The 12,704-nt window shown below is 35.5% G+C and overlaps 1 protein-coding gene across 1 annotated transcript in view; it reads left to right on the forward strand.

The window, feature by feature from the left end:
- Nucleotides 1–10,732, forward strand: part of ABCA13 (ATP binding cassette subfamily A member 13) — a 173,880-nt gene extending 163,148 nt beyond the window's left edge. The window contains exons 59-61 of the mRNA XM_090137138.1: nucleotides 6,328–6,433; nucleotides 7,763–7,900; nucleotides 9,872–10,732. Of these exons, the coding sequence (XP_089993264.1) occupies nucleotides 6,328–6,433; nucleotides 7,763–7,900; nucleotides 9,872–9,961 (334 nt within the window). The 3' untranslated portion in view covers nucleotides 9,962–10,732. The remainder of the gene's footprint in view (nucleotides 1–6,327; nucleotides 6,434–7,762; nucleotides 7,901–9,871) is intronic.
- The last annotated feature ends 1,972 nt before the right edge of the window (nucleotides 10,733–12,704 follow it).

Consider the following 12,704-nt stretch of genomic DNA (forward strand, 5'->3'; position numbering starts at 1 on the left):
CTGCTATCTTCTGCTTTAGCGGAAAGTACCTTGAATTCCTTCTGCTGGTTGGAGCCCTCGGTCTCAAGGTGGGCATACAGAATCAGAGAATGGCTTAGGTTGGAAGGGATTTTAAAGCTCACCCAGCCCCAACCCTGTATTGTGGGCAGGGCTGCCCTCCACCAGCTCAGCTGTCCAGGGCCCCATCCAACCTGGACTTCAGCACTTCCAGGGATGGGGCATCACAGCTTCTATGGGCAGCTGTGCCAGCTGTCCTCTCTAGATGTGCTCTGTGAAAAATTTCCAACATCTAATCTAAATATTTCCTCCTTTAGTTTAAGATGGTTCCCTTTGTCCTGTCTGGCTGAGTAATAGTTAGTTGATTTTCTTTCCTATCCGCTTAACAGGATAGGAAAGCAGTAGTGAAAAATGCGGTCTGAGTGAGTTACCGCAGATTACACATCTACAGTGATGGGGTAGTAAGAGATTTGCTTCCACAGTGCTATTCTCATCCACCAGAAACATGGACCGCTTTCTCAGCAACTTGGAATCTTATCTGCAACACATCCCGGATATTACAGTATCTAAAGCCCTTGTCTGAGCTTGTACCTCCAATTTATCTTGTGAACTATTCGTGATAGGATTTCTGGAAGGAATGCTTTGTGATGACACAGTGAAAGCTTAAACAATAATGCAAGTACGCCAGTGGTTTAAATGTGAATATGCCTGGCTTTCTTTCTAGATTTTTTTTTTTACTTGATAATTTCAAATTGAAGTGTTGATAGGATCCCATTAGTAGACATTTTTACTAATATCCTGTTTTTTTTTTTTTTCTTAAAAACAAAACAAAAAAAATCTCACTACAAAAAACAAAGAAGCAAAAAACTGACAGCAACACAAAGATAATATTACTTCCTCCTACTTTTTTGATTGTAGAGTCTCAGTGGACAACAGTTCTGATTATTTTATACCATCAACCTTGCATAAATTTACAGTGCTGCTGTTTCTATTTCTCAGGGAATGCAGAATGTAATAAATGTAACAGATCTCTAATACTTGCCTGTATGTGCAAATATTTGAGCACGGAAAGATTTTCTCTGCATATTAACATCCAATTAACGAGAGTTTGTGAGATTCTTGTGACATATTTGGAAATTAATGCCTAAGCATTGAAATATCTAAATTCAGAGAGCAACGTAACACGATACTCTACATTGTTCATGATTTGACACTCTCACAGTTATGGTAATAGTATTGTTGAATACAAAAATTAACTTTTGTCAACTTGAGAGATAAGTCTGAGGAGTGTATGAACAAAATGCATGTGCAGTGTTATTGAATCAGTGTTACTTGTTGTTTTAATAGCTTTTTTAATGTTTCTATTGTTACCTTGGAAAAATCATGATCAATTAAAAACATGAAACAATCTATGAATAGCACATGGAAGATAGATTTTATAAGTTAGCTGTTATTGTATCTAATTAAGTTTTTTGTTTGTTCAGCAGCACTGAGGTTGTTCTGAATAATTGCAGAAAGAATTTGCATTTTACAAGTGAGATTATTTTTGCATTTTATATTAACTTTAAAAATTAAAACAATTGTTTTACTTACCTTACATTTAGAAACCTTTTTTTCCTTCCTAGATATTGTATTTATCTTCCACTTAACAGATAAAATCATTACATTTATTTTGTGATTGAAAACTACCACAAATTGTTGAGGTTGAGGTGGTTTTTGACGCTTTTTAAGTTTTATTCTTTTTATAAGCTGTACTTTTTTCTAGAGTTGCAAGGGGAATGACCTGAATCTGTATCCTGTGCCTGAACAATCATACTGGAAAAACTAAGTTAGCTTGTTTCAATGAGACTTTACAAAAAGTAGAACCTTCTCTGTCTGCAAATGAATGCAAACTGAAGCCTTGTGGTGCACAGCTCAGTAACAAATTATTCCCCCACTTTGATTTATGGCATATATTCTGGAAGATGCAGTTCCTTTCAGATGTTAAGTGGCAATGTTCTTTTTATTATGTTTTTGTTATTCAGTAATGCCATTTTGGAGTAATCTTTTGATCAATCAGACTAGTGCATGCATAAAGTATGCACAGTATATTTCCACTGGTAAACTTTCTGGGAGCCGTAATTTTTTGATGTATATTCTTATAAACATACACTTATATATATAAACACATACATACATATTTGTGCTAATATCTATGATGCTTTGCTTATTCACTGAGAATCAGGAAATAAGGCCAAGCTCATGTTTTGCTGAAGTTTCTTTCAGCATTTTTGGGGTAGGGATTTGGAACGAGCATGTTCAGAGAACTAATCATTCTTGACTCTGCTGTAAATTAAAACAGCGGTTTCTAGATTAGGTAAGGTTTGTTTGTGGTCAAGCAGCTCCTAACAGTTTTCAAGGAAAACACATACTTTTGTACAGCAAATAGAATTCTGCTGATAATGAACTTTGTTACCTTTCACGGAAAACAGGATGTCATGGGCTAGTTTTGGAAAACACTGGGTTAGTACCTCTAAGAATGCCGTGTTACCACTCAACAGTAGGCTCATCTGAACAGCCACAAAACACTGTGTTCTAGCAACTTCTCTTGTCCCAGAAACGGATACTGTGAAGTTAGCATTTCTTGATTTGCTTCCAGAGGTATCTCCTCTATTTGTTATTTGTAAGAATTTTTAACCTTTAGGCAACTGAATCCACTTCCATTCCCATGGCATGACTTGAAGAAGCCTTAAAAAAGCAGTCAGGGGTCTTGCTCATCATTGCAGTTCTGTGACTGCATCTTGTGTGGAGACAACTGAACTAGCATTATGTTAGCTATCCTTTCTAGTAATGGCAGCATGGCTGTGGAACTACATCAAAAGTGCAAACCCCTTTTCAGAACAGGGAAACCATTTGGGCAATTAGCCCAGGCAGACCTCTGCTTTATTTCTTACTATCAGCTACAAGGTCAGACTTTAGTCTCATCTAACACAGTATTCCCAGTCACTAATATGTCCAGGAGAGAAAAGTCCAAGGACAACTCTTCCACATAACTCAACTGGCCTTCAGTAATTTGCTGCTTAGAGAATTCCTAAGCCAAAAGTGGATTTAGTGGATTTTTCCCCTATGAATTTCCCTAATCTCTTATTCAACTCATGTCAAATTCTGGCATCCAGCACATCCTGTGTCAATGAGTCCCGCAATTTTCCTGTGTGCTGTACAGAAAATTACTTCCTCTTACTGAACTTGAATTGCCTTCCTCTAATTCAGTTTGATACCCCTTAGTTTTGCGTGAAAAACAGTGACATAGGAGAGTGGAGAAGCATTCCTTAATTGTATTGTTTAGTCCAGTCATGATTTGGGGCTGTATAAAACACCCTTTTACCACCCAGTCATCTGAAAAGTTTTAGCCCATTTTATAAATCCTAATATAGAAATTGTTCTATTCCTTCTTGCCATAGTGTGCTCCTTTTTTCCCCTTGTTATTTGAGTGGCTCATCGAGCTTTGCGGCCTGTACAATTACAGCTGAGAGCAGTTGGATGCGTTTTTTGTAGTTTTTACTAAGTTCATGCTTCACTGGATGTTGCTGTTGATATACCAGTTTAAAATCAGCTGGGCAATTTAGATGTTTGTTTTGGTCTCGTGGTGGCATTGTAGTAGTTAAAACACTCAACATCACTAGATCCAAAAGACAAGTATAAAAAATTAGTTTGACTGAAAGAGAAAAGAGGTATGATAAAGAGGAAAAAAAATTTAGTTAGAATATGTGTTTGTGTTTCTGTGTGCATATAGACAAATAAAAATGCAAGTGATGTTAAAGTACTATGATAGAAATAAGCAATGGAAAATATCTTCATTAAATAGCTTTGAAGAAATTGTGATTCTTTTGCAACAGATGGCTGCTGAACAGGTGTGCTGGCTCAACTTATGCCATTTTCATGGTAATGTTTCCTTACGTAGGTTTTGAACTGTTAGGTGTTAAAGGTTCAATCCTAACAGAGCTGTTCAAACCAGATTGTGCTCTACTCCATAATTCCAGTTTTGGTTTCTGAATTAATTATATTGTCTAATTCAGAGAGGAAAACAGAGTGGAAAAAAATGGTCAACTCAATTTCCATTGCCTCAGTTTACTACTGGAAGCATCTTGCTGATTACAGCAAGGAGAAATGTTTATTTCTGATCAACTTACTCTGTGTAGGGAGATGCTGAGCTGAAAAGAATTATATAATCAAGATACAGAAGAACCATAATTTGATTGGCCAGAAGAAGACCAATCTTCTAAAGTTTTATGTTTGGACTGTGCTGGTGTTTGTGCCATTCACAATCTAGAATTGAAACAGTCGTACAGGCTTATTAGTCTATGCTAATCAGAATTTTGATTTATTTTGTTTGGAAACTTCATTGCATGAAACAATTTCATTTTACAAGACCACTGAACACCTCTATAAGTCAGTATTTTTCAAACTGTGATTCAGCAGCGGATGGCTAGAAAATGCCAGAAAATTGATCAGAATCAATGGTCTCTTGTAAAGTGTTGCCTCAAGTTGGCTGTCATCTGAATTGAACACTCTTGTTAACTATATCCTTCTTTGTAATATCTTTTTTATTATCACAAGTATTTTTCAGGGATGATACTATGCATTTAAAAGATTTAATTAGAGATGAATTTTTTTTTTAGTAAATAATTATGGGGCAAACCAGCCAGCCACTGTTTCGGATTTCACCTTGTTGTGGATCTCTTTGGTATAACAGCACCATTCATCTGCCAGGTCACACTGGGCAGCAAACTGCTGGTACCCCACAGACTGGCCTGGAAATAATTTAACTCACAGATCATCTCTCAAGAAGAAATGAATAGAATTGCATCAGAATTGAATCTTCTTACTACATTTCAAGTGGGACCATGGTTGTGTTTGACTAAAAACAAATCAAAAGACCCAACCAACCAAAAACCAAAAAGAAAAAAAAGGAAGAAAGAAAAAGAAAAAGAAAGTAAAAGACAAAACAACCAAAAGCTTTATAGTAATGGAGATTCTGGTACTGCACAAAATAGAAGTTAAATCTCTTACACTGCTGTATGTGCATTGCTGATGAGGGATGTAATGATCTTCATCTGAAGTGTTTATCTGGAAGTTACTTAGTGGCTGAACAGGACATAGATCTCCAAATAGCCCATACTATTTTTGTTACATTTTGACTGAGATTCTGTAGACATTAATTTCTGTATTTGAGAAGAGCAGCATGATAAAGATCTGATCACCTGAAAACGTGCTTCAATCCTGCCAGACCCATTTAACTCAGCCACTACCACGAATAAGCAGGTTTAGCCAGCAAGGAGTGCTGTCATCGATAACAGGGGAAAGTTACTAGAAACAGAAGAACTACAGCAAAGGTTGAGTAATTGTGCAGGTGGAGAGTAAACAAAAGGAAATAACATTGGCATGAAGGATGTGAGAGCGCTGGAGTGGGAATACAGGGGAACTGAAAGGTTCCTGGGAGGATGTGGACATGCAGCCAGAGCTCCTTGTCTTCCTCCCAGCTCTGCCTTTCCATTACTCATGGGAACAGATGCAGTTTGGAACCAGGGGAATAAAATCCCTTGAACCTCTGCTGCATAACTTCTGCAACTTACATAACATATGTGAGGCTCTTGTTGCCATTTCAGTGTTGATAGGTTTATTGGAACTTCCCCAGTTACATATATTAGCAGCAAGTAAATCTAATAAAAACTGTGTTGGCTAGATTGGCTGTACTTAACTTTCATCACATGTATATTGAGAGAGAAATTCATTTCCAAAATTATTCTATGAGACAGATTGTGTGGCCATAGAGCTTAATAATATTCATTAACTTTGCCATCAACCTAAATAAATGTTTAGTTTATGTATGTGCAAAAACATATTGTGCATACATTTGCTGAAATACTAACTGGGCTGCTTTGTTAAAAGGTTTGAAGTGTCACATAATTAGGAAAGTTAAAATAAAGGATTTTTGTTCTTTTTATGATAGGTAATTGTCATAGTTTTTTTTTGTAGTGTCATAATTAATGTATACTTCATTTAATGTACAGTACATTGTGTAATGAAATGTAGTATTGTAGTTAAAACCTAGGGATAACGATGTTTGGGTTTATTGTTTGTTTCTATTTGTTATCATTAATTTAACAGCTCTCTCATTGAAATCATTGTCTATCAGTAAATAATAAAGTGGTAATATCCCAGTGATAATGCAGTAGGGATACACAGTGTTTTATTTGCCATAATCGTTAAAGGAAAATTAATTGAAATGAGTGTTCTTGCTGCCTTCCTAGTGTAGACAAATGAGTCTATATTTCTGCATATCATTTTCAGGTTTGGAGATGGCTATTCTGTCAAAGTTTGGCTTAGCAAAGAAATAACCTATCAAAGAATGATTTTGGACTGTCTGAAGCTGCATTTTCCTGGAGCACAATTTAAGGTGCAGTTAAAATTCCTCATTAAAGTAATTATTGTGTGGCAAGATTAAGAGTTGACTGATAAGAACAGTGTTTATATGTGTTTAGATACATTGATTTTTCTGAAGAAAGTATGCATGAGCATCTCTTTCATTTTCTTATTAAGCATTTCTTACACATCTGACTTGTGATATTGATTAAATGAATTCCAAAGTAATTCAAGCAACATAAATATATAGGTCCTTTCTCAGAGTAATAATTTCACTTTGATTTTATTGTTGACCAAGTTGAACTTGTACTTGCTTTGATTGGTTTCTGATAAGGTTCACAAATGGCAAATCTCAGTCTTTAAAGAGATTCTTTTATTTGATATGGAGCCTTACAAAAGACCTACAGTAATTAGATTTCAAAGGACTTTAATTCTTAATTTTTATTTTTTAATACATTATCATTGTTTAGGAAAAAAAAAATACGTGAAACTATGAATAGGTATTCATAGGTATTCAGTTATGAACCTTCTTGCATATATGTTTATTCATGTTTGTGCATATTCATATACATATATACATAAATGTATATGCACGCTATATATAAATTTTTAAATATATATATATATATTTTTTTCCAGGAAGCTTATCAGTAAATGCATAGTATTAAGAGAGAGAGAGACTTCTGTCAGGTTGAAATTAAGTTTTGTTGTTGTTTTTTTCTTTAAAGATGAAGAGCATCCTACTGCAGAAATTTCTTAGTAAGAATTCTTTTATATCTTACCCCACTACATTATAAAATATGCTTTCTTTACATTTTTTCCTGTGTTAGATCAGTGCAAGAATCAAAGGCAATATGTGATATACAAAAGCTCAAATAAAGTCCAGAGATTTACAGAAACCTTCCCTTTTTTAAATGCCAGCTACTTTTTGCTATAATGATGAGATGGTCCAGTATTTTTTTCCTTTTGTATTATCAAAATTGTGTGTAGTCAAAACATGTGTAAGAATAGGCTTGCAGGTAACCAGATAGATTTAATTTTTATTTACTGCCTTATGTCTTCTCAGATGACTACATTAGTACTATCAGCATATATTTAAAGCATATAGCATAAAAGTGTCCTAAATTTATGTATCTTTTATTAAGTTAACAAAATGCAATCTCAAAACACAAAATGTGTGTCTTGAGTATGAACATTTCATTTTGCTACCGAAGGAGACAAAATATATTCTTGTTTAAAAGCTCATGTTTTTCATGTTTCCTTTAGCTTTGCGAGCCTATTGAGACCAGTCTGGTTACAGCAAGCACAACTTCATCATCATGTGTACTCACCTTTATCTATTTTTGGTTTTGTTTCTTTTAAGGGACAACATCTTAACCTGCTTGAGTACCATGTACCACGAAGTGAGGGATGCCTATCTGAGCTCTTCAGAGTCCTAGAGAACTACAAAGCTTTTCTCCAAATCAAACATTATTCCATTAGCCAAACTACACTGGAGCAGGTATTTTCTTCTTTTTCAGCAGCTCTAGACCATCTCAGGTCTATACAGTAATCACATTAACCTTATTGCTCTTATACTGTGGATAAGCACAAAACAACACGAGAAGGTGCATATACGGTTGGACTGGATGATTTTGTAGATCTTTTCCAACCTTGGTGATTCTGTGATTCTATGATATTTGCTATGTATGCAAACTTAATCACTGTTTAAATACATCTGATTTGTGCAGGATGAGAGGGTGGAACTGTGAACTGCCACCGCCACGGATAGTTGAGATCCTATTAATGCCCTTCAAAAGACTGAACAAGTCTGATAATCACAGTAAATCATACTGTGTAAACCCTCCTTTGAGGGTTTTCTTTTGCAGTACTACAGTACACAATAGAACATGGTAGAAAAGCACAAGCAGGCTGAAGACATCCTGCTATTAGTGATTGTGAAATCCTATTTGGGCAGAAGGAAGAAGAGAACAATAGCAAGGATGACATTTCTGAGTTGCTGTGATGTGTTTGAGCATCCTTGTATGTAACTTCTTGTTATGTATTCTGCAAACTGAAGGAGTTGCACTTGGTCAAAATATTAATTTTGTATGATAAATGGTGTGAAGTTATTCCTTTTACCCTTGTGCAAATCATTAATGAAATATTCTGATTTGTACTAATCTTTTTAATGGCTTTTGAATTATCTGTTCACAGAGTGGATGAATATAAGGTGATTTGAGCCTGATGATCAGGAATAGTTCATGCAAGCTTTACTTCTCTGCATTATTCATGGTGATTCATCACCTCAGTCACCTACTATTTCTTCTTCCTGAAGACAAAATGAGTGTCACTTTTAAGCAGTTTAAATAATTCTCTTGAATAATAAACATCCTTATTATTCACTCCAAGTTTGTTTGCACATGAATATGATCATTTGAATCAAGAAGAGCCATCTCTTCTGCTCCATCCTTGCTGTCAAATAGTTGTGTGATTAAAAAGCAAACAAGCCTTTCTGTAGTAAGTTCTGTTTAGAAAAAAAATATATATATAAAGGAGGCATGTGAGTTGTTGAGTAGTCAATTTGCAGTGCTCAGAAGTATGCCTTTGTCTTGAAGTCTCCGGACTTTCATTTATGTGATAGTGTTTGATAGAAACAACAGGGTCAAGTTCTTCTGTCATGCTTGCTGGGAAAAATGTTGCTCAAATAGGCTTACTCAGTTATCTTTATCCCAGAAAGAGACAGAGGAGATTGTTTAGCTTTCTTTATTCAAATAAAGAGAGAGTCAATGGGAACAGTCCCCTCAGGGTCTCTCAAAGTATCTGAGGAAACAAACTCTTCTTATCCCTATTTCCTAGCCACATTGACCCTCCTGCTTTCCCTCATTGGCTGAAGTGCTTGGAAATTACAGACTTCCCAGTCCAACTGATACATGTTCCTCCTTGTATGTGACCCCCCTTCATATCATGCATAATGTGTGTAAGTAACTCCAAATTTATGCCGGAGTTAATAGGAGGAGTTCACAGGGTGTAGAAGTTAATTAGGCTATTCAGCCTGTGTAGTAACTCCAACATCCGTAAGTTCAAGTTGTCAATCAAACTTTATAACTGAATCTTATTTGGTGAGAGTTTACCAAGTAAGTACACACACGAAGTGGAGAGGAAGTTGTAAGCCTCTTCACAACTTGTCTACAAGGACGCCTTGCTCACAGAGCTGTTTTATCTCATGTTATTTCAAGTGCAAAGAAAAACAGTTATTTCCCAGTAACTCATTTTACCATTGTTTTTTACAATTTATCAACCTGTGTGTTAGCTGGAGAGGTGAAGAGGATGTCTTTATAGAGTTTACAAAACATCTCTAGAGGGGGTCTCGCAGCATAAACTATTAATTTTTGTGTCAGAAAAGCAGCTGACAAAAATCACTAGCCATGTCTCTGAATTTTCTGCTCAAATATTGTTATTTTGAAAATCCTACTCCTTTCTTGTCTTGCAGGTATTCGTTAATTTTGCTACACAGCAGCAAGGAATCTCGCATTCTTCACAAGAATCTCCCACTGTTCTTCAAGACCACCTGCCAGTTTAGGATCAGAACAGGATACAGTTTCAACAGCACATGTGCATGTGTGCGTTTGTGCGTATATAAATACACATTTTATATGCAATGAAAATTTTCAGCTGTTAACAGTTTGTGAGTGAGTGAGAAGCATGTAGTAGGAGCAGAGATGAATTGGCATATGTAGGCCAAAAGGAATGTTATCAGTTCTCAGTAATGCAAGAGAGTAGTGACCTGCCAACAAAAACTCTGCCAGAAAGTAATGTTTTGAAACTAACTGCAATTTTATAATAAAAAGGTCCAAATTAATGCAGCTTTGCATAACAAAAAAAGACTGGTCCGAAATGTCACTGTGCATAGTGCATTTTCTTTTGGTGGTAGATCTATATTCATTTAACTGCAGTAATTTTCTCTTGCATGCACATTTAGTAACTAATTTTTATGTGACAAGTCAAGAAAAACTCATCGAATAGTAGAAATAGCTAAGCTATCACCCGACATCTGTATTTAATAGCACAAATTGGGAGCCTTTTGACTTCTGCATTAATTCAGATCTGTGTTGTGACAAGTTAAATTAGCCTTTTTATTGTATAATGGATGCACTGTATTCCATGAGGATTTATGTTGAATAGGGTATTAGTGTACTAGTCTGCCTCCTAGTTATGTAAAGTAAATTTAATAAACGTTCATAAATCATACTTGACAATGAGTTTTCCCTTATGCCTACAGGTTGTTGCTGGAGAATTCTCAAGCATCTCTTTAATAACCTATTTCCTTTTTCCCGACTTTTTCATTCCTTCCTCACCCCCCCCCCCCAAAAAATTAAAAAAAAAAATCTGTTTTAGGATTATGTTAAAAAGAAATAAGCATTCAGACATTGATCAATAAACTTTTCAATAAATGTGTATTATGGTCTTATGTACTTCATATAAGGTCATGCCAAGGGCATTCAGCCCATACATGTGTAAACAAAGTAAAGATTTAATGACTAAATACTTGTGTATTGCACCGGGAGAAAAAAAAAAAACAAAAAAAACAATTAAAAAAAAATATTGGGGAAAATTACTAGCTTTTCCAAGACAATTCCTTTGGTGATCCTGTAGAAGGAGCTAATATGATGTTTGTTGGACTATACTGCCAAATAATTTAAACTGTAGAACCTGTGACTTGGAACTGTATTCCTGCAATATAGCTCTGGGGTGGGCAGGGTATTTGGGAAATATTAATTGAAAGGGCTTGGAATGTAGAATCTATGGCATAGTGTCAGAACTCTGCCATGTTCCTCAAGATCCAAAGCACAAGAGAACCTTAGCACCAGTAGAATAGGATGGTCATGTTCAAGATGAAATCCGTTATCTTTAATTTCTGCATGAGGCTGGGAGTGTGAAGATTCCATCAAAACAATAATGGTTAGTATTACAAAGCAGAGTGTGAAAGTATTGGAGGGTGAAAGAGACAGATACTGGGCAGAAATGGGTATGTTGTCATAAAAATGTACTGCTTAATTTCAGGATCTTGGGGTGGCAGAAACAGTGTACAAAGCACAACCAGGCATCTTTTAGTCATAATTTGAATTTACTTAACAGGTGAAAGTTTCTGAAACTCTTGCTGGGATGGAAAAACAGAAGGGACAGCAAGACAAGAATTTGTGTTACAGAGCTTTTTTTTTTCTTTTTTTTTTCCCCCCTGTTCATATGGTTAGATCTGTAAATTAGTGACACAGTTTCTTTTCTTTCTTTCCTTCTTTTATTCTCTCCCTGTTTTCTTCCTTCTTTCTTCTTCACTTTCATCCTTCTTCCCCCTTCCTCTTCTTTCCCCTTCCTTCTTTTCTTTTCTAATCTCTATCTTTCAACCATCACAAGTCCTTAAAAAATAAACATATGTGAGGAAATTAAATGGATGGATTCAGGACAAGAGATAGTGTCAGTTCCCTGGGCATAAGGAAGCCTAGGCAAAAGATATGAAATTATCACAAGGGAGCCTATCCCTGCCAAGGAAGTGGTAAAGGGAGTTGAATTAATAAAACAGTCCTGCTTAGGTCAAAGGAAGCATAAAAGAATACAGGACCTGCTGTGGTGAAACTAAGAAATGATGGCCTACCTGAATGTGTAGATAGAGGAACTTTTTCAGTGTTTGGCAGTGTAACACTAATTAAATGTCATTTTTTTCTGATTAAAACATGAAAGATTATATTGCTGTAATAGATGAATATGGTAAATAATGTTTACTCCAGACTGATGGTTGAGTAAATCCAGTTAACAGTGCTTTTCTTTTTTTAAATTGCTTCATGTGCATCTCAGGAGACCCAATTTAATTCTGGCAAGTAGCAAACAATGTTTGTCTTCCAATCCTTTATAGTTGAAGAAGGTCAAAATCTAATTGAGTTGCAGTGTACCAGGTTCTGTCTCAGAGGACATTTTCCCTTTCCTTGACTTGCTGCGTTCCTGAAATATGTAAGTTTCAAGACCACTTTTTGAAGTTTTTTGTTATTTTTTTTTAATTAAAAAGAAAAAGTCCTAAACTTGTGGACAGAAAAGGCCATTTATATGTTAATGATGTAAGAGTCCTTGAATTCACAGATCATGCAGAAATACCTCTTCTTCTGATACCCTTAAATTCTGAATCAAAGACATCTAAGGATTTTAAACAATAACTTCTCTTGTGAAATTTTAAATAGAGAGGGTTCATATTATTTCAGCTGTAAATTTCTCTGTGAAAAAATACCCTTCACGCTGAGTGCTAAACTGGTATTAACTTCAAATTTAGAAAATCA

The sequence above is a fragment of the Phasianus colchicus genome, chromosome 3 (assembly GCF_987193195.1).
Source record: "Phasianus colchicus chromosome 3, bPhaCol1.hap1.1, whole genome shotgun sequence".
NCBI classification, from domain to species: domain Eukaryota; kingdom Metazoa; phylum Chordata; class Aves; order Galliformes; family Phasianidae; genus Phasianus; species Phasianus colchicus.